Below are 27,843 nucleotides of genomic sequence, written 5' to 3'. Positions count from 1 at the left end.
GTTCGTATTGCTGACAATGTTTGAATTTAGACACAAAATAAGAGGTTCCATACTTAATTGATTCTGTTTGATTTTTTTATCCTGTTGACAATTTTAAAAGCAAACCTGATTTTACTTTTGAAATATCTAGTCTTCTGCATGTTAGTACATACACTGGGTATTTCTAGAGGATTCAGGAACACCCTTTAAAAAAGGCTCTCTCCCACCTGCACTGAGAGGCTTATTTCTTACATATACATATCTTACATAGCGTTTCTGTAGTCGGCACTACTGTACTGAAATTGTTGGCTGAGGTCTCAAAGGAAAAGCAGCTATTTCTAAACAACAAAAAAAAGGCAACATAATACACTCTACCAGGTACAATGGGTCATCAGGAATACATTCAAGGGGGAAAAATTGACTAAGGTCTTGGCATTTGTTACAATCACAGAGCAGTGATTTAACACAATGGTTGCCAAAAACATTCACCGAGGGCTTAAGCCCCTCTGATTGCAAGACACACAAGAAACAAGCAGTGCACTAATACCTGTAAAAAAGTTTTTAAAAGGTATCTTTAAATGTGTTTTTATTTTACCAGTTATTACATACGTCCTCCTTCAAATGCATAATTTCTCTCCTGTGGCTGCCTCTGTCTTGAAAGCAGCTGGCACTTAAATGGCCATGTTACCCAAATGTTGAAGCACTTAAAAATGATGCAGCATAGCTGTAAAAAGCGGACTAGAAAATGTTACCTGAATATCTCTATTTAAAAAAAGTATTCAGACAGCTGTAAAGAGACTTTAAGCAGCCAGTCAGGATGCTTGTCCCAGGACATGCTAGGGAGCGTGCATCTGTTATGTGAAGGAACAGTCATGTTATTTTTATATTCAGTTTGACTAAATTCTATGAAATTTTATGAGATAACAGCAAAGGCAAAGTATTACCTCAGCACTGCTGATGCTGATTTTTTCTAACTTGCAGCTGAAGTATAAATGTTTACGCAGCACTTACTCTGGTGAGCTAAATACATTTTGAGGTAAACTACCTTGCTTTTTTACATAGAGATGCTCAGGTGATATTTTCTTGTCAGCTTTTTACAGTTATGCAGCATCACTTTCAAGTGGTTTTGATATGAGTATTATGTTCCATTAAGTGCAGAAATTACAGCCATGCAGAAAATATTATTGAAGAGGGACAGCCGACTACACAGAAGGAGGTAAATATTAAACGCAAATAAAATACATATATATCTTTTTGAACACTTCTTTCCAAGTACTATCCAGGCACTGCATATATTCATATGTACTGACTATATAAACCTACTGTCCCTTTAAATCCCCACCACTAGTGACCTATAAGCCTACTTGCATAACATGCTTTGATGTGTAAGCAGGGCATTTCTTAAAGGAAAGCAAATACAACTTTTAATAATGTAAAGCTCAGAAATCTAGCTGTGGCATGGCAGGAAGGTAACAGGACATCATTAGGCTTGGAAATCTAGGTGAAGGCTAAATTATAGAGTCGCCACAGCAAACTGGTGCACCTGTTCTATGAATTTACTTATGATGAACAAGCCCACTGAAACCATTGGGGCATAAGTTATATTATGAAAAAATGTATTCAGTCAAAAAGGAGGTAAGGGCTAGCGCTAGGACTCCCCTAATGCCAAATACAAGTAACTACCTCACATTAGTTCCAAAATTAGACAAGTCTAATATATAACAAGGGAATGTAAAAGTATTGGCGCTCTAAGATCGGGGTAGGTGATTACCCTAATCTAATAGAAGATTGAGTAAATACAAAGCAAGAGAAGTTATACAGAATGAAAATCTCTAGTTATAGAATATATACTAATTTTATTTTACCCTAATCTAGTAGAAGATAGAGTGTATCCGAAGTGAGGGAGGTGACATAGAATTAAAATCTCTAATTTGAATATATACTAAGGATTAGCTCGATAAAGCAGATTAAAGTAATATAAATTCTTTAAATGATAATAATAAAATATCAGTAAATTACATATGTAGATATGACATAGATACGTGTAGTAAAACACAAAGCACAAATGTTAATGCGGTAAATAAACTACTATCTGGACATCCAGAGGGATACAGAGTAAAATATAAAAATAGATATATAAATAGTAAAAAAAAAATAAAAATAAAAATTAAAGATTAAAAACATATATCCCAAAAAACCTATATACGTTTAAAAAGTATAGAAGAGTATAGATATTTATACAAAAAACATAATTTATGTAAGAACTTACCTGATAAATTCATTTCTTTCATATTAGCAAGAGTCCATGAGCTAGTGACGTATGGGATATACATTCCTACCAGGAGGGGCAAAGTTTCCCAAACCTTAAAATGCCTATAAATACACCCCTCACCACACCCACAATTCAGTTTAACGAATAGCCAAGAAGTGGGGTGATAAGAAAAAAGTGCGAAAGCATATAAAATAAGGAATTGGAATAATTGTGCTTTATACAAAAAAATCATAACCACCACAAAAAAGGGCGGGCCTCATGGACTCTTGCTAATATGAAAGAAATGAATTTATCAGGTAAGTTCTTACATAAATTATGTTTTCTTTCATGTAATTAGCAAGAGTCCATGAGCTAGTGACGTATGGGATAATGACTACCCAAGATGTGGATCTTTCCACACAAGAGTCACTAGAGAGGGAGGGATAAAATAAAGACAGCCAATTCCTGCTGAAAATAATCCACACCCAAAATAAAGTTTAATGAAAAACATAAGCAGAAGATTCAAACTGAAACCACTGCCTGAAGTACTTTTCTACCAAAAACTGCTTCAGAAGAAGAAAACACATCAAAATGGTAGAATTTAGAAAAAGTATGCAAAGAGGACCAAGTTGCTGCTTTGCAAATCTGATCAATCGAAGCTTCATTCCTAAACGCCCAGGAAGTAGAAACTTACCTAGTAGAATGAACTGTAATCCTTCGAGGCGGAATTTTACCCGACTCGACATAGGCATGATGAAATAAAGATTTCAACCAAGATGCCAAAGAAATGGCAGAAGCTTTCTGGCCTTTTCTAGAACCGGAAAAGATGACAAATCGACTAGAAGTCTTTCGGAAAGACTTAGTAGCTTAAACATAATAATACAAAGCTCTAACAGCATCCAAAGAATGCAATGATTTCTCCTTAGAATTCATAGGATTAGGACATAATGAAGGAACCACAATTTCTCTACTAAGGTTGTTAGAATTCACAACCTTAGGTAAAAAATTCAAAAGTAGTTCGCAGCACCGCCTCATCCTGATGAAAAATCAGAAAAGGAGACTCACAAGAAAGAGCAGATAATTCAGAGACTCTTCTGGCAGAAGAGATGGCCAAAAGAAACAAAACTTTCCAAGAAAGTAATATAACGATCAAATAATGCATGGGTTCAAAAGGAGGAGCTTGAAAAGCCCCCAGAATCAAATTCAAACTCCAAGGAGGAGAAATTGACTTAATGACAGGTTTTATACGAACCAAAGCTTGTACAAAACAATGAAATATCAGGAAGATTAGCAATCCTTCTGTGAAAAAAGAACAGAAAGAGCAGAGATTTATCCTTTCAAGGAACTTGCGGACAAACCTTTATCTAAACCATCCTGAATAAACTGAAAAATTCTCGGTATTCAAAAAGAATGCCAAGAAAAAATGATGAGAAAGACACTAAGAAATATAAGTATTCCAGACTCTATAATATATCTCTCTAGATACAGATTTACGAGCCTGTCACATAGTATTAATCACAGAGTCAGAGAAACCTTCTTTGACCAAGAATCAAGCGTTCAAACTCCATACCTTAAAATTTAAGGATTTGAGATCCTGATGGAAAAAAGGACCTTGCGACAAAAAGTCTGGTCTTAACGGAAGAGTCCACAGCTGGCAAGAGGCCATCCGGACAAGATCCGCATACCAAAACCTGTGAGGCCATGCTGGAGCTACCAGCAGGACAAACGAGCATTCCTTTAGAATCTTGTAGAATACTCTTGGAAGAAGAACTAGAGGCAGAAAGATATAGGCAGGACGAAACTTCCAAGGAAGTGATAATGTATCCACTGCTTCCGCCCGAGGATCCCGGGATCTGGACAGATACCAGGGAAGTTTCTTGTTTAGATGAGAAGCCATCAGATCTATTTCTGGGAGTTCCCACATTTGAACAATCTGAAGAAATACCTCTGGGTGAAGAGACCATTCGCCCGGATGCAACGTTTGGCGACTGAGATAATCCGCTTCCCAATTGTCTATACGTGGGATATGAACCGCAGAGATTAGACAGGAGCTGGATTCCACCCAAACCAAAATTTGAGATACTTCTTTTATAGCCAGAGGACTGTGAGTCCCTCCTTGATGATTGATGTATGCCACAGCTGTGACATTGTCTATCTGAAAACAAATGAACAACTCTCTCTTCAGAAGAGGCCAAGACTGAAGAGCTCTGAAAATTGCACGGAGTTCAAAATATTGATCGGTAATCTCACCTCCTGAGATTCCCAAACCCCTTGTGCCGTCAGAGACCCCCACACAGCTCCCCAACCTGTAAGATATGCATCTGTTGAGATTATAGTCCAGGTCGGAAGAACAAAGAAGCCCCCTGAACTAAACGATGGTGAACTGTCCACCATGTCAGAGAGTGTCGTATAATCGGTTTAAAGATATTAATTGAGATATCTTTGTGTAATCCCTGCACCACTGGTTCAGCATACAGAGCTGAAGAGGTCGCATGTGAAAACGAGCAAAGGAGATCGCATCCGATGCGGCAGTCCTAAGACCTAAAATTTCCATGCATAAGGCTACCAAAGGGAATGATTGTGACTGAAGGTTTTGACAAGCTGATATCAATGTTAAATTTCTCTTATCTGACAAGGACAGAGTCATAGACACTGAATCTATCTGGAAACCTAAAAAGGTTACCCTTGTCTGAGGAAACAATGAACTGAATGGTAAATTGATCCTCCAACCATGATCTTGAAGAAACAACACAAGTCGATTCGTATGAGATTCTGCGAAAATGTGAAGACTGAGCAAGTACCAAGATATCGTCCAAATAAGGAAATACCAAAACCCTGTTCTCTGATTACAGACAGAAGGGCACCGAGAACCTTTGAAAAAAATTCTTGGAGCTGACGCTAGGCCAAACGGTAGAGCACAAAAACTGGTAATGCTTGTCTAAAAAGAGAATCTCAGAAACTAAAAGTGATCTGGATGAATCGGAATATGCAGATATACATCCTGTAAATCTATTGTAGACATATAATGCCCTTGCTAAACAAAAGGCAGGATAGTCCTACAGTTACCATCTTGAATGTTGGTATCCTTACATAACGATTCAATATAGATAGATCCGGAACTGGTCTGAAGGAATTAACCTTCTTTGGTACAATGAAGAGATAGAATAAATCCCCAGCCCCTGTTCCAGAACTGGAACTGGCATAATTACTCCAGCCAACTCTAGATCTGAAACACATTTCAGAAATGATGAGCCTTTGCTGTGTTTACTGGGACACGGGAAAGAAAAAAATCTCTTTGCAGGAGGCCTTAACTTGAAGCCAATTCTGTACCTTTCTGAAACAATGTTCTGAAACCAGAGATTGTGAACGGAATTGATCCAAATTTTCTTGAAGAAAAACATAAACTGCCCCATACCAGCTGAGCTGGAATGAGGGCCGCACCTTCATGGGTATATAGGAGCTGGCTATAGGTTTCTATAAGGCTTGGATATATTCCAAACTGGAAAAGGTTTCCAAACTGAAACCGCTCCTGAGGATGAAGGACCAGGCTTTTGTTCCTTGTTGTGAGGAAAGGAACGAAAATGATTATTAGACCTAAATTTACCTTAGATTTTTTATCCTTTGGTAAAAAAGTTCCCTTCCCTCCAGTAACAGTTGAGAAAATAGAATCCAACTGAAAATCGAATAATTTATTACCCTGGAAAGAAAGGGAAAGCAAAGTTTTAAGCCATAAAGCTTTTCTAGCTAAAATAGCTAGAGACATATACCTGACATCAACTCTAATGATATCAAAAGATGGTATCACAAATAAAATTATTAGCATGTTATAGAAAAATAATAATGCTATAAAATTATGATCTGTTATTTGTTGCGCTAAAGCTTCTAACCAAAAAGTTGAAGCTGCAGCAACATCCGCTAAAAATATAGCAGGTCTAAGAAGATTACCTGAACATAAGTAAGCTTTTCTTAGAAAGGATACAATTTTCTTATCTAAAGGATCCTTAAATGAAGTACTATCTGCCATAGGAATAGTAGTACGTTTAGCAGGAGTAGAGACAGCCCCATTAACCTTAGAGATTTTGTCCCAAAACTCTAATCTGTCAGATGGCACAGGATATAATTGCTTAAACGTTTAGAAGGAGTAAATGAATTACCCAAATTATTCCATTCCCTGGAAATTACTTCAGAAATAGCATCAGGGAGAGAAAATACTTCTGGAATAGCTACAGGAGATTTAAAAACCTTATTTAAACGTTTAGATTTAGTATCAAGAGGACCAGAATCCTCTATTTCTAATGCAATTAATACTTCTTTAAGTAAAGAACGAATAAATTCCATCTTGAACAAATACAAAGATTTATCAGCATCAACCTCTGAGACAGAAACCTCTGAACCAGAAGAACCATTATCAGTATCAGAAAAAGCAACAAGAAAGAGGCGCCAATGGTGCAGGTCAATGGAGATTTTTGGTGTAACAAACATGTGCGAACACTAGGTACTCACAATATGAGAAGGCACTCAGTTGTGCCAGTGGACACAGGCTGGGTTTTAACAGCAATCCAGCTGGCTGAACTGGGAGGCAGCTCTCTATCAGCATCCAGTGGGAGGAAATCTAAAAAGTAAAAGCAGGAATAGAGGCGCCAATGGTGCAGGTAAATGGTGGTACAGGTATCACTAATAGCCCAGTGTACACAGGGTACTCACATTTATGGAAGGCACTCACTTGTACCTATAGAGACAGGCTGGATTTTAACAGCAATCCAGCTAGCTGATCCAGGGTGAGCTGGCTGGTTCGTGGGTGTTTAGAGTGTACCAGCCAGCTCATCCTGGATCAGCTAGCTGGATTGCTGTTAAAATCCAGCCTGTCTCTATAGGTACAAGTGAGTGCCTTCCATAAATGTGAGTACCCTGTGTACACTGGGCTATTAGCGATACCTGTACCACCATTTACCTGCACCATTGGCGCCTCTATTCCTGCTTTTACTTTTTAGATTATCAGTATCAGAATGATGATGTTCATTTAAAAATTCATCTGCAAAAAAGAGAAGTTTTAAAAGACTTTTATGTATACTAGAAGGAGAAATAACAGACATAGCCTTCTTAATGGATTTAAAAAATAAAATCTCTTATATTATCAGGAACACTCTGAAAATTAGATGTTGACGGGACAGCAACAGGTAATGTAACAGTACTAAAGGAAATTTTATCTGCATTAATAAGTTTGTCATGACATGCAATACAAACAACAGCTGGAGAAACAGATACCAAAAGTTTATAGCAGATACACTTAGCTTGGTAGCTCCAGCACTGGGCAGCGATTTTCCTGAAGTATCTTCTGACTCAGTTGCAACGTGGAACATCTTGCAATATGTAAAAGAAAAAACAACATATAAAGCAAAATTGATCAAATTCCTTAAATGACAGTTTCAGGAATGGGAAAAAAATGCCAGTGAACAAGCTTCTAGCAACCAGAAGCAAAAAATAATGATACTTAAATAATGTGGAGACAAAAATGACGCCCATATTTTTTAGCGCCAAAAAAGACGCCCACATTATTTGGCGCCTAAATGCTTTTGGCGCCAAAAATGGCGCCACATCCGGAACGCCGACACTTTTGACGCAAAAAAAACGTCAAAAAATGACGCAACTTCCGGCGACACGTATGACGCCGGAAACAGAAAAAAAAAATTTGCGCCAAAAAAGTCCGCGCCAATAATGACGCAATAAAATGAAGCATTTTCAGCCCCCGCGAGCCTAACAGCCCACAGGGAAAAAGTCAAATTTTTTAAGGTAAGAAAAAATGATTGAAACAAATGCATTTATCCCAAGTATGAAACTGACTGTCTGAAAATAAGGAATGTTGAACATCCTGAGTCAAGGCAAATAAATGTTTGAATACATATATTTAGAACTTTATATAAAAGTGCCCAACCATAGCTTAGAGTGTCACAGAAAATAAGATTTACTTACCCCAGGACACTCATCTACATGTTTGTAGAAAGCCAAACCAGTACTGAAACGAAAATCAGCAGAGGTAATGGTATATAAATAAGAGTATATCGTCGATCTGAAAAGGGAGGTAAGAGATGAATCTCTACGACCGATAACAGAGAACCTATGAAATAGACCCCGTAGAAGGAGATCACTGCATTCAAATAGGCAATACTCTCCTCACATCCCTCTGACATTCACTGCACGCTGAGAGGAAAACCGGGCTCCAACTTGCTGCGGAGCGCATATCAACGTAGAATCTAGCACAAACTTACTTCACCACCTCCATAGGAGGCAAAGTTTGTAAAACTGAATTGTGGGTGTGGTGAGGGGTGTATTTATAGGCATTTTAAGGTTTGGGAAACTTTGCCCCTCCTGGTAGGAATGTATATCCCATACGTCACTAGCTCATGGACTCTTGCTAATTACATGAAATAAATATATTTTAATGCACTAAAAAAATAATAGACCACATATCGTGTGTCTACATATATGCAAAAAACAAAATATGTATGGCGTCTAGGTGGAGAGTATGCGTTAACGTCTTTAGGGTCAAGACATGTAAGTCTCAAATATTCAGATGTGTATGTCACAACAATAGGATTCTATTAGTTCTTTAAGGAGTATATTAGCCTAATAGACCTGGTGTCCTTGCTCCACCTAGATGCCATACATATTTTGTTTTTTGCATATATGCAGACACACAATATGTGGTCTATTATTTTTTAGTGCACTAAAATATATTTTTGTATAAACCTCTATACTCTTCTATACTTTTTAAACGTATATAGGTTTTTTGGTATAAATGTTTTTGATATATGATTTTTGATATACATTTTTAATCTTTATTTTATTTTATTTTTTACTATTTATGTATCTATTTTTATATTTTACTCTGTATCCCTCTGGATGTCCAGATAGTAGTTTATTTACCGCATTAACATTTGTGCTTTGTATTTTACTACACGTATTTATGTCATATCTACATATGTAATTTACTGATATTTTATTATTATCATTTATTAAAAAATGTATATTACTGTAATCTGCTTTATCGAGATAATCCTTAGTATATATTCGAATTAGAGATTTTAATTCTATATCACCTCCATCACTTCGGATACACTCTATCTTCTACTAGATTAGGGTAACATAACATTAGTATATATTCTATAACTAGAGATTTTCATTCTATATAACTTATCTTGCTTTGTATTTACTCAATCTTCTATTAGATTATGGTAACCACCTACCCCGAGCTTAGAGCGCCAATACTTTTACATTCCCCATAAATTATATTATACCAGGCTATTTATTGCTTAGGAGCTACCTCCACACCACTGACAGCTTATATGAGCAAGTGAGATTTTTTAAGAGAGACATGTGTGGGAGAAATTTAAATTTCAGTAACGGAATTGACATTTAGAAACTGCAATTAGCAAACAAATTCCTCTGGCCATTACCTACAAGTAATACAGAGTTATTAAATGTACAGTTTTGAAAGTTTTTAAATTGTATAAAGATGCGTTTGCAATAACATGCACAAATCTCAAACGAATCGACAGCTAAAGCCTATTACCTGGAGGTGACCAAATTCTTGATATGAGAGAATCTCATCCCCTGTTTCAATGTTAAAAATAGAATGAAGGCATTTCTGTGGGCTTGGATCCTGTTTAAACTGCTCAACCTATTAAAAAAAATAAAAATATTAATAATTATGGCTTGCATAAAATATATGTATACGTTTAAAATTAACAACCTATTAGAAGCAGAAAGAAATGTCCATAAATGAATACTGCAGTCACACACTTACAATGGTTTTATGACACATGTTAACCAGGCTATTGTAAATTTAAATGATGGGCAAAAAATAGGAGGAGGAGGTGTCCTCTCGCACTTTCTTGCTCTGTGGCCGATACTCCCTTTATCTTAATTAGCTGCCTTTACTGTTGTTTCCTCGGGACTCACTTATTGGCAGAACTGAAGAACAATGACTACTTCTTTGAAAATGGACGCTTTGCAGTGTACTTTGACTTATCCCCTGCTCTTTTTTTATTTGTTATTCATTATGTTTTCTTAACTACATACAGAGTGCATTATAAAGACAATTATGGGTTAATGTGTTATATTACCATTTCTTGTAGTCTTCACATTTTCATATCAAATAACACGTTTTTTTTTTTAAAATAATAGTGGATGGGTTAGGATACATACGGATGTAATTTTAAGACTAGCGACCCTGCACTATTGTGTTTAACCCCTACAAAAGAGTTAAACACAAAGTAGATGTACCGTTTGGGACCGACAGAGAACTGCAGGTGCCAAGTGGAAACTGCTGCTGATCCAATTAGCAGCACAAGTTACACAGCTGAGTCATGTGTACTAGCGCTGCTGATTGGATAAGCATCAGTTTCCGCTCGGGACCAGCAGTGATTCTACTGTACAGGGTCGCTAGACTTAAAATGGCATGCTCTAATGAATTAGAGCATGTCATTTTATGACTATTATGACCCTTTAATAAAAGAGCTGAACATGGAAATGTCCATAAATTAATACTGCAGTCACACAGTTATAATGATTAAAAAGAAAGTAATGTTTTATTACACATGTTAATTAGGCTATTGTAAGAAATGAAATTGTGTGCAACAGTAGATAAAAATGAAATTTATGCTTACCTGATAAATTTGTTTCTTTCTTGACACGGTGAGTCCATGGATCATCATAATTACTATTGGGAATATCACTCCTGATCAGCAGGAAAAGGCAAAAAGCACCACAGCAAAGCTGTTAAATACCACTCCCCTTACCCACAACCCCCAGTCATTCGACCAAAGGGAAAGGAGAAAGGAAGTAATATAAGGTGCAGAGGTACCTGAAGGGTTTATGTAAAAATAAACTGTCTGAAAATACAGGGCGGGCCGTGGACTCTCCGTGATAAGAAAGAAACAAATTTATCAGGTAAGCATAAATTTAATTTTATTTCTAATGACACGGTGAGTACACAGATCATCATAATTACTATTGGGAATCAATGTCCAAGCTAGAGGACACAGATGATAAGGGAGGGACAAGACAGTTAGCCTAAACAGAAGGCACCAAAAACAGCCTCAGCTGAAGCAAAAGTATCAAATTTGTAAAATTTAGAAAAAGTGTTTAAAGATGACCAAGTGGCAGCCTTGCAAATCTGATCTACAAAAGCACCATCTTTGAAAGCCCAGGTAGAAGAAACAGCCCTCGTGGAGTGAGCCAAGATTTTCTCAGGAGGCCGCTGACCAGCAGTCTCATTTAGCAAGCGAATAATACTCCTCAACCAACAAGAAAGCGAAGTAGCCGTAGCTTTCTGACCCCTACGCTTCCCAGAAATGATAACAAATAAAGAAGATTGGCGAAAATCCTTAGTCGCCTGTAAATAATATTTCAAAGCACGAACTACATCAAGGTTGTGCAACAAACGTTCCTTATGAGAAGCAGGATTAGGACACAAAGAAGGAACAACAATCTCTTGATTAATATTCTTATCTGAAACAACCTTAGGAAGAAAACCTAAAGCAGTATGTAATACTACCTTATCCAAATGAAAAATAAGAAAAGGAGCTTCACACTGCAACGCTGAGAGCTCCGAAACTCTTCGAGCCGAAGAGATAGTAACCAAAAACAAAACCTTCCAGGTTAACAACTTAATATCCAAAGAATGCATAGGCTCAAACGGAGCCTGTTGAAGAACTCTCAAAACTAAATTAAGACTCCAAGGAGGAGACAAAAACTTAACCATAGGCCGGATTCTAACCAAAGCCTGACAAAAAGACTGAACGTCTGGTACATCCGCCAGACGTTTATGTAACACAATAGATAAAGCAGAAATTTGACCCTTCAGGGTACTAGCAAATAAACCCTTCTCCAGATCCTCCTGGCGAACAGCCAAAATCCTAGGAATCCTAACCCTACTTCAAGAGTAGCCTCTGGATTCACACCAATAAAGATATTTACGCCATATCTTATCATAAATCTTTCTAGTTACAGGCTTACGAGCCTGAGTCATAGTCTCAATAACTGACTCAGAAAAACCACACTTAGATAGAATCAAGTGTTCAATCTCCAAGCAGTCAGCTTCAGAGAAACAAAATTTGGATGAAGGAAGGGAGCCTGAAGCAGAAGGTCCTTCCTCAACGGAAGACTCCAAGGTGCATACCAGATCCTGCAAGGCCATGCCGTTGCAATGAGAATTAAAGATGCCCTCTCCTGTCAGATCCGAGCAATAACTCGAGGAAGAAGGGCAAACGGAGGAAACATATGCCAGACTGAACTTCCAAGGAACTGCTAGAGCATCTATTAGAATCGCTTAAGGATCCCTTGACCTCGAACCATACTTAGGAAGCTTGGCATTGTGACGAGATGCCAAAAGATCAAACTCCGGTTGACCACACTTGAGAATCAAACTAGAAAATACCTCCGGATAAAGCTCCCACTCCCCCGAATGAAAAAACTGTCTGCTCAGAAAATCTGCTTCCCAATTGTCCACCCCTGGAATGTGGATCGCAGACAGAGAACAATTGTGAGCCTCTGCCCACTGAAAAATCCTGGCTACTTCCTTCATCGCCAAAAGAGTGAAAACAAAGCCCGGCACTCAATTAATTAATAAAATTCTAAATTTTATTGGTATACATTAAAAATAAATATAAATATAACCAAGAAAGTGTGTACCCTCCAGCAGACTGACTAACGCGTTTCGGCTGGGAAAGCCGTACTCATAGCCATTAAAACCATTCAATACACACCGGCTTAAATATCCAGTGTTCAAATGTCATTGGAGGATACGTTGATCATTCATTAAAGGGACAGAATACATATATACAGATACATCTTTTACATTTCTTCCTTTATATAAATAATTCATTAGTCCTATTCACAAGATAATGATTAAATAAATGAATTCATGTATACTTCATAAATATAACAATCAAATCGCCAAGGAACTTCAAGTTCCTCCCTGATGATTGATGTAAGCCACGGACGTTATATTGTCCGACTGAAATCTGATAAACTGGGATGAAGCCAACTTAGGCAAGGCCAGAGGAGCATTGAAGATTGCCCTCATCTTTAAGACATTTATAGGAAAAAACGATTCCTCCCGAGTCCACAAACCCTGAGCCTTCAACAAACCCCAGACAGCTCCCCAACCCAGCAGACTGGCATCCGTGGTCACAATCACCCAGGAAGGCCTACAAAAATAGGTTCCCTGGGAGAGAAGATCCTGAGACAACCACCACAGAAGAGAATCTCTTGCAGCCTGATCTAGAACATCCTTTGAAGATAGATCCGTATAATCTCTGTTCCACTGTCTCAGCATGCATAACTGTAGAGGTCTGAGATGGAATCAAGCAAACGGAATGATGTCCATGACTGAGACCATTAGACCAATAACCTCCATACACTGGGCAACTGACGGCCGAAGGGAGGACTGAAGAGCCAGACATGAATTGAACATTTTTGACTTCCTTGCTTCTGTCAAAAAGATCTTCATTTCCAGAGAATCTATAATGATTCCCAAGAATACCACTCTTGTAGCCGGAATTAAGGAACTTTTTCATAAATTCACATTCCAACCATGGGAGTGCAGAAAAGACAACAGCAACTCAGTGTGGGAGTTTGCTAGAAGAAAAGATGGCACCTGAACTAGAATGTCGTCCAGATAAGGAGCTACCGCAACCCCCTGCAATCTGAGAACTACCAACAACGCACACAGAACCTTTGAAAACACCCTGAGAGCTGTTGCAATACTAAAAGGAAGAGCCACAAACTGAAAATGCTGGTCTAGGAAAGCAACCGTCAGAAACTTGTGATGATCCTTGTGAATGGGAATATGCAGATATGCATCCTTTAGATCTACTGTAGTCATGAATTGACCCTCTTGAACCAGAGGAAGAATTAACCGAATAGTTTCCATCTTGAAAGGCGGAACTCTGAAAAACTTGTTTACACACTTGAGGTCCAGGGTGGGTCTGAAAGTTCCCTCCCTTTTGGGAACGATAAACAGATTGGAATAAAAACCTAGTCCCTGCTCCTGAACTGGAACAATCACTCCCATGTCAGAAAGATCCTGAACACAACTTAATAATTCCTCTCTTTTTATCTGGTCTACAGATAACCTTGATAGATGAAACCTGCCCTTGGGGGGAAAATTCTTGAACTGCAGCCTGTATCCCTGGGACACAATATCTATCACCCAGGGTTCAGGAATGTCCCGAACCCAGGCTTGAGAGAAAAAAGACAACCTGCCCCCCACATGATCTATTCCCGGATCGGGGGCAGACCCTTCATGCTGACTTTGAGTCAGCGGCAAGCTTCTAAGATTGCTTTCCCTTGCTCCAGGACTGATTATGTCTCCAAGAAGGCTTGGACGGATCCTGTTTGGAAGAGGAGGAGGAAGACTTACCAGACAAGTTACAAAATGAATGAAAATTACTCTGACGACCCTTCTGCTTATTTCTCTTATCCTGAGGAAGAGAATGCCCCTTCCCACCAGTAATATCAGAAATAATTTCAGCCAAACCAGGCCCAAACAAAGACTTCCCTTAGTAAGGAATCGATAAAAGCTTAGATTTGGATGATACATCTGCAGACCAGGACTTTAACCATAAAGCCCTCAGTGCCAAAACAGCAAAGCCAGAAATATTTGCTCCCAACTTGACGACCTGCAAAGAAGCGTCCGCAATAAAATAATTGGCCAATTTTAAAACCTTAATTCTATCCTTAATCTCTTCCAGAGAAGTCTCCTGTTGAATAGAATCAGACAATGCATCAAATCAATATGGGGCCGCACTGGTAAGCATAGCAATACATGCAGCAGGCTGCCATTGGAACCCCTGGTGAACATAAATCCTCTTAAGCAAAGCCTATAAACTTCTTATCCATAGGATCCTTAAAGAACAACTATCCTCAATAGGAATAGTGGTCCTCTTAGCCAGAGTGGAAATAGCTCCCTCTACCTTAGGAACTGTCTGCCAAGATTCCTCAATAGAATCTGCAATAGGAAACATCTTCCTAAAAAAGGAAAAGGGGAAAAAGGAATTCCAGGCTTCTCCCATTCCAGAGAAATAATCTCTGAAACCCGATCCGGAACAGGAAAAACATCCGCCACGGAGGGAACATCAAATAACTTAAGCTTACTAGCCTTCTTAGGAGTAACTATGATCGTCGAATCATAGTCATCCAAGGTAGCCAAAACCTCCCTGAGTAACAAACTGAGGTGCTCCAGCTTAAATTTGAAAGAAACAACCTCAGAATCAGCCCTGAAATTTCACCCTCAGACGCTAATGAAGTATCTTCTTCCTCAGACCTATGGGAAGAGACAGACATAACTGCAACAGAATCAGAAACCTTATACTTCCTTTTGCACTTCCCCTTCAATGCAGGAAAAGCAGACAAAGCCTCAGAGACAGCAGAGGGTATGTGAGCAGCCATATCCTTCAAAGAAAAACCAACCTGAGACGAAACGCAAGGCACTGCATGAGAAGAGGATAGAGATTGGGATGATTAGGGAGAAAGCTGCGGTATAGCTTGAACAGGAGACTACTGAACAACATTCTCCTTAGAAAAACAAAATTTATGCTTACCTGATAAATTTATTTTTCTTGTAGTGTATCCAGTCCACAGATTCATCCATTACTTGTGGGATATTCTCCTTCCCAACAGGAAGCTGCAAGAGGATCACCCACAGCAGAGCTGTCTATATAGCTCCTCCCCTAACTGCCACCTCCAGTCATTCGACCGAAGACAAGCAAGAGAAAGGAGAAACTATAGGGTGCAGTGGTGACTGTAGTTTAAAAATAAAAAACACCTGCCTTAAAATGACAGGGCGGGCCGTGGACTGGATACACCACAAGAGAAAGAAATTTATCAGGTAAGCATAAATTTTGTTTTCTCTTGTAAGGTGTATCCAGTCCACAAATTCATCCATTACTTGTGGAATACCAATACCAAAGCTATAGGACACGGATGAAGGGTGAGACAAGGCAGGCGCTTAAACGGAAGGCACCACTGCCTGTAAGACCTTTCTCCCAAAAAAAGCCTCCGAAAAAGCAAAAGTATCAAATATTTAGAATTTAGGAAAAGTATGAAGCGAAAACCAATTTGCCGCCTTACAAATCTGTTCAACAGAAGCCTCATTTTTAAAAGCCCATGTGGAAGCCACCGCTCTAGTGGAATGAGCTGTAATTCTTTCAGGAGGCTGCTGGCCTGGTCTCATAAGCTAAGCGTATTATACTTCTTAACCAAAAAGAAAGAGAAGTTGCTGAAGCTGATGTTTGACGAAAATCCTTAGTAGCTTGTAAATAAAACTTTAAAGCACGAACCACGTCAATATTATGTAATAGACGTTCCTTCTTTAAAGAAAGATTAGGACACAGTGATGGAACAACAATCTCCTGATTGATATTCTTATTAGATACCACCTTAGGAAGAAACCCAGGTTTGGTACGCAAAACTACCTTATCTGCATGGAAGATCAAATAAGGGGGATCACACTGTAAGGCAGATAACTCTGAAACTCTTCGAGCCGAAGAGATAGCTACCAAAAACAGAACTTTCCAAGATAAAAGCTTGATATCTATGGAATGCAGAGGTTCAAACGGAACCCATTGAAGAACTTTAAGAACTAAATTTAAACTCCATGGCGGAGCAACAGGTTTAAACACAGGCTTGATTCTAACTAAAGCCTGACAAAACGCCTGAACGTCTGGAACATCCGCCAGATGCTTGTGCAAAAGAATAGACGGAGCAGAAATCTGTCCCTTTAAGGAACTAGCTGACAATCCCTTCTCCAATCCTTCTTGGAGAAAAGATAATATCATGGGAATCATGACTTTACTCCATGAGTAACCCTTGGATTCACACCAATGAAGATATTTACACCATATCTTATGATAGATTTTCCTGGTGACAGGCTTTCGAGCCTGAATTAAGGTATCAATGACCGACTCGGAGAAACCACGTTTTGATAAAATCAAGCATTCAATCTCCAAGCAGTCAGACGCAGAGAAATTAGATTTGGATGGTTGAAAGGACCCTGAAGTAGAAGGTCCTGCCTCAGCGGCAGAGTCCATGGTGGAAGGGATGACATGTCCACCAGATCTGCATACCAAGTCCTGCGTGGCCACGCAGGTGCTATCAAAATCACCGAAGCTCTCTCCTGCTTGATCTTGGCAATCAGACGAGGGAGCAGAGGAAATGGTGGAAACACATAAGCCAGGTTGAAGGACCAAGGCGCTGCTAGAGCATCTATCAGCGCTGCCTTGGGATCCCTGGACCTGGATCCGTAACAAGGAAGCTTGGCGTTCTGACGAGACGCCATGAGATCCAGTTCTGGTTTGCCCCAAAGTTGAATCAACTGTGCAAACACCTCCGGATGGAGTTCCCACTCCCCCGGATGAAAAGTCTGTCGACTTAGAAAATCCGCCTCCCATTTCTCTACTCCTGGGATATGGATAGCTGATAGATGGCAAGAGTGAACCTCTGCCCACAAAATTATTTTTGAAACCTCCAACATTGCTAGGGAACTCCTTGTTCCCCCTTGATGGTTGATGTAGGCTACAGTCGTGATATTGTCCGACTGAAATCTGATGAACCTGACCGCAGCAAGCTGAGGCCAAGCCTGAAGAGCATTGAATATCGTTCTTAGTTCCAGAATGTTTATCGGAAGGAGTGCCTCCTCCTGAGTCCATGAGCCTTCAGGAAGTTCCAGACTGCACCCCAGCCCAGAAGGCTGGCATCTGTCGTTACTATTGTCCAATCTGGCCTGCGGAACGTCATACCCTTGGACAGATGGACCCGAGATAGCCACCAGAGAAGAGAATCTCTGGTCTCTTGATCCAGATTAAGTAGAGGGGACAAATCTGTGTAATCCCCATTCCACTGACTGAGCATGCAGAGTTGCAGCGGTCTGAGATGTAGGCGGGCAAACGGCACTATGTCCATTGCCGCTACCATTAAGCCGATTACTTCCATACACTAAGCCACTGAAGGGCGAGAAGTAGAATAAAGAACACGGCAGGAATTTAGAAGTTTTGACAACCTGGCCTCTGTCAGGTAAATCTTCATTTCTACAGAATCTATCAGAGTTCCTAGGAAGGAAACTCTTGTGAGAGGGGATAGAGAACTCTTTTCTTCGTTCACTTTCCACTCATGAGATCTCAGGAATGCCAGCACAATGTCCGTATGGGACCTGGCAATTTGAAAATTTTACGCCTGTATCAGAATGTCATCTAGGTAAGGGGCTACTTCTATACCCCGCAGCCTTAGGACCGCTAGGAGTGACCCTAGAACCTTTGTAAAGATTCTTGGTGCCGTAGCTAACCCAAAGGGAAGAGCCACAAACTGGTAATGCTTGTCTAGGAAGGCGAACCTGAGAAACCGATGATGATCTCTGTGTATCGGAATGTGAAGATAAGCATCCTTTAAGTCCACAGTAGTCATATATTGACCCTCCTGGATCATAGGTAGGATGGTTCGAATAGTCTCCATCTTGAAGGATGGGACCCTGAGAAATTTGTTTAGGATCTTGAGATCTAAGATTGGTCTGAAAGTGCCCTCTTTCTTGGGAACTACAAACAGATTTGAATAGAAGCCTGCCCCTGTTCCTCCTTTGGAACTGGGTGGATCACTCCCATAACTAGGAGGTCTTGAACACAATGTAAGAATGCCTCTCTCTTTATCTGGTTTGCAGATAATTGTGAGAGATGAAATCTCCCTTTTGGGGAAGAAGCTTTGAAGTCCAGAAGATATCCCTGGGACACAATTTCCAACGACCAGGGATCCTGGACATCTCTTGCCCAAGCCTGGGCGAAGAGAGAAAGTCTGCCCCCTACTAGATCCGTTTCCGGATCGGGGGCTGATCTTTCATGCTGTCTTAGAGGCAGCAGCAGGTTTTTTGGCCTGCTTTCCTTTGTTCCAAGCCTGGTTAGGTCTCCAGACTGGCTTGGACTGGGCAAAATTTCCCTCTTGTTTTGTATTAGAGGAAGCTGAAGCTGCGCCACTCTTGAAATTTCGAAAGGAACGAAAATTAGTCTGTTTGGTCCTTAATTTGTTGGACCTATCCTGAGGAAGGGCGTGACCTTTTCCTCCAGTAATATCAGAAATGATCTCCTTCAGTCCAGGCCCGAATAGGGTCTGCCCCTTGAAGAGAATATTGAGAAGCTTAGACTTTGAAGTAATGTCAGCTGACCAGGATTTAAGCCATAGTGCCCTACGCGCCTGAATAGCAAAACCTGAGTTTTTAGCCGTTAGCTTGGTTAAATGAACAACGGCGTCAGAAACAAATGAATTGGCTAGCTTAAGAGCTTTGATGTCAAGGATATCATCCAATGGGGTTTCTACCTGTAGAGCCTCTTCTAGAGACTCAAACCAGAAGGTCGCAGCAGCAGTGAGAGGGGCAATGCATGCAAGGGGCTGCAGAATAAAACCTTGTTGAATAAAAAATTTCTTAAGGTAACCCTCTAATTTTTTGTCCATTGGATCTAGAAAAGCACAACTGTCCTCGACAGGGATAGTTGTACGCTTTGCTAGGGTAGAGACAGCTCCCTTCACCTTAGGGACCGTTTGCCACAAGTCCCGTGTAGCGGCATCTATAGGAAACATCTTTTTAAAAACAGGAGGAGGAGAGATTGGTACACCTGGTCTATCCCATTCCTTAGTAATAATTTCTGAAAACCTCTTTGGTATTGGAAAAACATCAGTGTAAACAGGCACTGCATAGTATTTATCCAATTTACACAATTTGTCTGGGACTACAATGGCGTCATCCAGAGTTGCTAAAACCTCCCTGAGCAACATGCGGAGGTGTTCAAGCTTAAATTTAAATGTAGACATATCAGAATCAGGTTGAAGTGTCTTCCCTGAGTCAGAAAAATCACCCACAGATAGAAGCTCTCCTGCTTTGGCTTCTGCACATTGTGAGGGTATATCAGACATAGCTACTAAAGCGTCAGAGAGCTCTGTATTCGTTCTAGCCCCAGAGCTGTCTCGCTTTCCTTGTAACCCTGGGTATGTAAGGGTATGATTCATAACTGCCGCCATGTCTTGTAAAGTATACGCAATGGGCGCGCTAGATGTACTTGGCGTCCCTTGAGCGGGAGTTATAGGCTATGACAAGTGGGGAAAGTTAGTCGGCATAACTTCCCCCTGGTCAATTTCCTCTGGTGATAAATCTTTTAAAGCCAGAATATGGTCTTTAGAACTTATAGTAAGATCAGTGCATTTGGTACACATTCTAACAGGGGGTTCCACAATGGCTTCTAAACATAATGAACAGCATTGGAAAACACTTTAATTAATGTGAAAAAGCAGAATATAAAAAACGGTACTGTGCCTTTAAGGGAAAAAACCAAACACAAAAACTGCAAAACAGTGAAAAAAAGCAGTTAACTTTACGAATTTTTTACAGTGTGTATAATAGACTAAAATAGCATTGCACCCACTTGCAAATGGATGATTAACCCCTCAGGCTCAAAAAGGAAGCAAAAAAATGGTAAAACCGTTATAACAGTCACAAGCAAACTGCCACAGCTCTACTGTGGCTCCTACCTTCCCATAAAACGACTTTTGTAGGCTCAAAAACCCCTTACAGAGGTCCAATATGTCAGGGGACTCCTTCAGGGAAGCTGGGTGTCTCAGAAGATAAAAAACTACTGCACAATTAGAGCACGAAAATAGGCCCCTCCCACCATGCACTCAAAGTGAAAAGGCCATAAATAACTACTCCAAGGAGAAATCTAGTCAGCCATGTGGAAAACTAGGCCCCAAATAAAGATTTATCACCCTCAGTAAAAAAACGTTCTTTATATATCATGCAAACGTTTTACATACTAAGCCATAAGAGCAAGCAACATGAATATTACCCTTTACTGCAAGCATGATGCCAGTCGTTTGTAAAATCACTGCAATCAGGCTTACCTTAAATATATCAGGTACTGTCAGCATTTTCTAGACCTTATCATCTCTCTAGAAAAAAAATATACTGCACATACCTCAGAGCAGTTAAATCTGCAGGCCGTTCCCCCAGCTGAAGTTTTCCCATACTCTTCAGTTATGTGTGAGAACAGCAGTGGACCTTAGTTACAACCTGCTAAGATCATCAAAAACCTCAGGCAAAACTCTTCTTCTAATTGCTGCCTGAGGTAAAAACAGTACAACTCCGGTACCATTTAAAAATAACAAACTTTTGATTGAAGATAAACTACACTAAGTCACCACATATCTCTAGGTACTTTCTTTCTTGTCGAGAGCTGCAAGAGAATGACTGGAGGTGGCAGTTAGGGGAGGAGCTATATAGACAGCTCTCCTGTGGGTGATCCTCTTGCAGCTTCCTGTTGGGAAGGAGAATATCCCACAAGTAATGGATGAATCCGTGGACTGGATACACCTTACAAGAGAAATGAAGGCTCTGAATCAAAAAGCCTATCCCTATAATGTAATGTCCTCTCTATATATGAGAAACAAAAAGGGATAGGAGAAATTATCAAAAAAATAAAGCAGAAGAGAAAAAAACAACAACAAAAAAAAGTTACTGTTCCTTTAAGAAAAAAATGTTAAACCAAAAAAAGTCACCCAGACCCTTTGTTTTACAGCAAAAATAAAAGACAAAACCCCTGCTGCACCTCTACACTTCAGCAAACTTTGCTGAGGTGCTTACCTGACCTCCCACAAAAAACATAGCCAAAGACAACCGGACTCCCCACTGTCAGCACCCGCACTCCGTTCAACCTGATCCCCACACCGGAACTAGAGCCAACAGCGTATCACTTCCTACACCTAGAAGTGATAGAAAAGAGCGTGCAAAACATAAGCTCCGCCCATTGTGGGCATATACAAACACCTCCCGGCTGACACACTTCACACAGTCGCCGGAAGGAAAATAAAATGAGAGACTAACTTACCAAGTAGTCTGCCTAATAAATACACAGTCTCACAGAGAAAACTGACCTAAAAATAAAAAAGAAGCCATAAAAAGGAAAGCAACAATACACTCCTAAAATAGAGGCAAAACAAAACAGACTAACTCAGCAGTGCCCCATAAACAAGAAAACTGCCATAATAAAAAAAAAAAACCTGCACAAGCAAGTTCACTATCCCATAAGTGCCAAACTTCTCTGACCACCATATCGAGAAAAAAAAAACAGCACTCACCTCCATAGCAATCTGCCCGGCAGCGGGGCAGCACACAAAGTTTGATAGGTTTAGTCCCTTCACATGGACCTGTGGATACAAAAAAAGAACAAGTAAACCTACATAGTCTTTTACCAAAAGGGCAGCATCAACAACTTGGGAGGCACAGTAAGGATTATACCCCACAAGTTCCCAAATGCTTAAAAGCCACCATTGCTCTACTGAAGAGACTGACATGGACTACGGCTAAACCCCAAAAGACCAGAAAAAACTTGTTCTGTCTAAAAATAACAAACCCTTGATTGAAGAATCAGACACATAACTTTACCCCTCCGTGCGACTGATACAAGCAAAGAGAATGACTAGGGGTTGTGGGTAAGGGGAGTGGTATTTAACAGCTTTGCTGTGGTGCTCTTTGCTCTTTGCTGATCAGGAGTGATATTCCCAATAGTATTTATGATGATCCGTGGACTCACTGTGTCATTAGAAAGAAACATAAATTATGCTCACCTGATCATTTCCTTTTCTTCCGTGGGAAAGTCCACAGCCGCATTCATTACTTATGGGAAAAAAGAACCTGGCCACCAGGAGGCAAAGACCCACCAGCCAAAGGCATAAATACTCCTCCCACTTTCCCTATCGCCCAGTCATTCAGCTAAGGAACACGGAACAGTGGAAGAAGCATCAAGGTGAAAGGGTGCCAGAAGATAAAAAACAACAACGCCTCAAAAAACGTGCGGGGCTGTTTTTTTTATAATTTATATTTTCTTCCTAATGGGAAAGAGTCCACAGCCACATTCATTACTTATGGGAAATTTATACCCAAGCCAAAGAGGACACAGAATGTCAAAACGGGAGGGTAGGAGGTGGACCAATAAAGGCACCAACCTAAAAACAAATTCCCAAGAAAACAAAGTCCAAGTTCATCCGAAACAGGGATCCACAAACATTTAAAAAAAACAAAAAACGGTCCCAGAAACACACATCTACCAACAGTCCAAAGAACCTAGATAGAACCATGAGTGGGCCCAACCGAGAACACCCACCTCAAGGACAGCATCTGTCAGGGGCAACAACCCTGCCGACTAAAAATTCCCAGAGGGAAGATACAAGACAGAAGAAAAGGAACAATGTCCAGGGTGACAAGGACACAACCCGGAGCCACTCAGTAGGCTACACCCGAACAGACTATATTAAAAGTCAGGAAAGGACCATAAGAGAAATAAACAAATCTTAAGGACCAGCAAACGCAAAAACAGCGAGACAGCATGGACACGCATCACAATATAAACGAGGCCGTGAAAGAAAAAACCCCACCCCAGTGAGCAGGGGAAAACAGACCAAGTCCCACACCCCAGACCACAAGAGGCTGAGGACGCCTCACAAGCAAGGAAAAATTTCCGTACCCGGAGAAAAGCTCAGGAGAGAGACAGGAAAAGGATGACAAAAATAAGCAGAGCCCCCATCTGAAAACAGATACAAAACATCCCGCTCCTGCGCAACGGAAACTGCGCAGAACACTACACCACTATAGGCCGCAGAGCATCGGAACATCCTTCCTGAATCAACCTTTCTGAACAATGAGATCCCAAGGATCCAATTCCCCAGAGGGTTCAGAAAAACACCTCACAAGGGACCCTAAAGTGCATGCTAGCGATCAAGGAGAAATAGTTGCCCTGGAGACAACAGCAACCTTCTGCAAGCTGGGTAGCAAAGCTAACCGTAGGCCAAAATAGCTGACCAACAGAACCCCACCCCTACACAAAAGGTAGGGAAGGACCACTAGGCACGCTTGAAAAAAGCGACCAGACCCCGTGAAAAACCCCAGAGACCTGAGGACACAATCCCTAAGGGCAAGTCCACAGGCATCAGATATAAAATAGCAAGTAATCACAGCTGAGTACAAACTCAAAAACTGCAGCTTGCTAGACAGACAAGCTAACCACTAGGCCACCTAGGTTCAATAGCTTGCCAGCAGACAAGATAAAATAACTGCAGCTGTTTCCCAACAGCAAACCTTCCGCTTACTAGGCAGCGAAGCTAATCCAAAAGAGACAAGAGTCCCTCAGAAAAACGCGAGACAGGGAGCACGAGTCCCTAGAACACCCAACCAGTCTACAAATGATTGTGCAGGCACAGAACGCCCAAAGTGTTGAGTAACCAGCGCAAATCCTAGGACAGAAAGGAATACAGACCTCCCAGAACCCAACAAAAGTCCAAGACTGAGAGCAACCGCTCGAGCCCCCTTAACACAAGCAGCAAGGCGACCAAAAAGCCCAACAGATGCGACATGACAAAGTCTGCAGAAAGCAGAGACAAAGGGGAAAAAGGTGTCAAACTGAGCTAGAGCTAGTCCTAGACATGAAAGAGGAATAGGAAAAGGGAACCTCTTAACAAAAAGGCCCAGAGCCCATCCTCCACAAAGGTATAAAACCGAAAATACCCCAGACTCCCTAAAAGGGAGTCAATAGGACCCATCCTGACCCAACCCCAAATCCCAGGGGCATAACAGGGACATACAGAAAGGATAAAGAGCTAGACTGCCAGTACCCTAGACTCTCCCCCGAGATCCATGACGGATTCATAAAGGAGGAAACCAGACTTCCATAAGTCAGTAACCAAGGCAGCATACCCCAAGCAGTACCAGCTGGCAGGCTATCTCAACGAGGAAAAAGGCCTTGAATCAAAATCCAAGAAAGACACAAGAAATACTGCAAAAAACACCCACAGCACGAGTTCAATAGGGAAAAAACCCTAATCAGTAGCCCCAAGGGGCCCAAGGGGTGATAAAGATGACCAGGACACCAGTGACAATTCTGGAGAAGTCAATCGAAAATCCCATCATAGCCTAAAAAGCTCCCAGGGGTGGAGGTAGAGATTATTGGGCACCTCCGCATGACAGCCTAAACTACACAATGGCAAAGACTCTAGGAGAACCATCAACAGTAGCTCAAAAGGGCATAACTGCTCCACACGTTAAGGACCACACCCCTTGGATCAGGGATGCAAAAGGACGTGGTGGGATACCACCGGTCCCGACGTCGGGTGCAGACTGACATGGGCCAGCCCAAGCGTTTCCAACATCCAGACCCGAAGGTCCGGAAGAATAGTGTAATTTTTTTTTTTTTGTGTGTATAAAAACAAATAACTGCACAAGAGAATCAGTAGGTCCCGCCGGACCAGCCAGGCGCAACGTGTCACTAACCAATAACATGTCACACACCAAACTCTGGAGAAATCCAGGAACAACTTCCATAGAAGAACTTAAATCAAGCAATTCCAGAATTCCCATAGTGAAAAAAGAAAGAAAAATAATCCGGACCGGATAAAAGAAAAACAAGGGCACCCGCAGGCATCCGCCCAGAAGGAACTATGTCTCCGCAGGACCTGCCAAACGGAAACCGTAACCTTCAGAAAAAAAGACTGGGAAAGTTCACAGTAGACCGACCGGGGAGAGACACATCTCCACTAGCCTATCTTGAAGAACCTTGCGAGAACTGAGAAGACCTCGGACCATAAAGGAAAGGATCACCCAATAAGTCAAAAAGTCGTCGTAATAGGACACGCAGCCGAACAACAAGGGGGAACAAACACCCCCGGGGGGAATATTATAGTGCTGTTCACGGTCTGAACACCCGGAATAGGCAGGCAGGCACATAACTGCAAGGAAACTATAGGGGTCCCGCAAGCGAATCAGTGCCATTAAAATATTAAATATCACGCCATCTCTGGGGGAAACAATCCACCCTGCGTGGAGGGGACATTAACATCAGGGCCAACCTCAAAAGTAAAAGGAGTATGCGATTGGGAAGGCGCCTCCTGAGGAGCAGAGCCCCCAGAGGACGATGGCTCGGAAGGCCCAGGGTCCCCCGAGCCAGAGGGACCCGGCAAACTATCCAGGCATGAGAGACAAGATTGGCAGACTTGCGATAACAGGACCAAATTACGGTCATCATCCGAGGACGACTCAGAATTACAATCCTCATCTGAGGACGACTTAGAATCTATATGTACAAATCAGATATAAAAATTGTCCCGACATTGGAAGCCTCCATGGCTTAAGACTGCACAAGATAAACAGAGATTGGAAAAAAGCAACTAGCACCTGACACCCACAATGGCTGGGGGCACTCACTGCCTCCTATGGCCAGACCTCAGCGGAGCAGACTCTTTCCTCCATCGCCACTCAGTCAGGAATGCGGAAGGGGAAGGAGACCTACCCAAGCGTAAAAACGCGCCTGGTCACCAGATGCCCCGCAAAATCCAAAAAAGTGCGCCACTAAAGGGCGGAAAAACTAGGCCCACAGAAAAAGTTAAGCAAGTCTGAATAAAATAGGCATAATCCGGAAGTATAGTTCTAGGCCGTGTAAACCACAACCAAAAGAACAAGCCAATATGTGCCACATAGGCATATGTCTCGGCCGCAGAGCCCCTATGGACATACACAAGCAGGTTGAATCACATAAGAAACATGATAAAAGAAAAAAAAAACACAAACCTTCCCTGTTCACTAATCCACCCTAAGGAGAAATTATCCCATAATTCCCAGATCGGAGCAGAAGGTGCCTCAGCGAGGCCCATACTTAACTGTCATAATAATCACATTACAGATAACGGAATAAAATGAAACAATCTTACCGGAATCTACGCCGTGGAACAGGAACATGGCCCTTCAAGTGTGACGAATAGTGGCATCGCCTCCGTCATGGACTTGAGAGAAGACAGCATGTAGCGAAACGAAGTTCGGCAACGCCAAGTGCTGAAACGGAGCTGTGAATACGAGTCGGGATGGTGTCGCAGGGGAAGCTCCCACTGCATCTCCGGACTCTCACTTTCGCCAGGCCCGGATAGTTAAAACTCCTGTCCCATGTCGAAGGGTAGCACCCTCCATAAGAGACACATGAAAAAGAAATAGAAGTAAAATAATCTTAAAAGAAAACTTCTGACACATCTCTGCCAACATCCTGGGACGAAGGGCAAAGAATGACTGGGGGATAGGGGAAGTGCGAGGAATATTTATGCCTTTGGCAGGTGGGTCTTTCCTCCTCCTGGTGGCCAGGTTCTTTTTTTTCCCATAAGTAATGAATGCGGTTGTGGACTCTTTCCCATTAGGAAGAAAATGTTTGATTATGCGTAGTAGAAAAAATTGCAATATGTTATTATTTAGTTTGCTTTCTTTTCCTGTAATTTAAAGAAACACCACACCTTTTTAGAGAGTCAGCAGTGGCTTGTATGACACCAATTATGTCTTCAGAAGCAATACACACTCTGAGCAAGCATGGTGTTTTAATACTCATGCAGGTGCTCACAGGATATGTTCGTATGCCGCAGAAAAGCAGTAATAGCTTTTTACCAGAAGCATTTTTGCTGATTAAAGTATATTGTAAAAATGTTTCTATTTTCAAATTGTAATGCACCCATGCACATTTCATTTTTGACCTTACTATCCCTTCTAAGTCTATTTT

The 27,843-nt window shown here is 41.1% G+C and overlaps 1 protein-coding gene across 3 annotated transcripts in view; it reads right to left on the bottom strand.

The window, feature by feature from the left end:
- PHKB (phosphorylase kinase regulatory subunit beta) overlaps positions 1-27,843 on the bottom strand; it is a 1,109,273-nt gene that overhangs the window by 765,736 nt on the left and 315,694 nt on the right. For all 3 annotated transcript variants that reach the window (XM_053701982.1, XM_053701974.1, XM_053701966.1), the window contains one exon: positions 9,801-9,908. In XM_053701982.1, coding sequence (XP_053557957.1) covers positions 9,801-9,908 — 108 coding nt within the window. The remainder of the gene's footprint in view (positions 1-9,800; positions 9,909-27,843) is intronic.

This window comes from Bombina bombina, chromosome 1 (genome assembly GCF_027579735.1).
Source record: "Bombina bombina isolate aBomBom1 chromosome 1, aBomBom1.pri, whole genome shotgun sequence".
NCBI lineage: Eukaryota > Metazoa > Chordata > Amphibia > Anura > Bombinatoridae > Bombina > Bombina bombina.
This window is presented reverse-complemented; position numbering and strand designations above follow the sequence as displayed.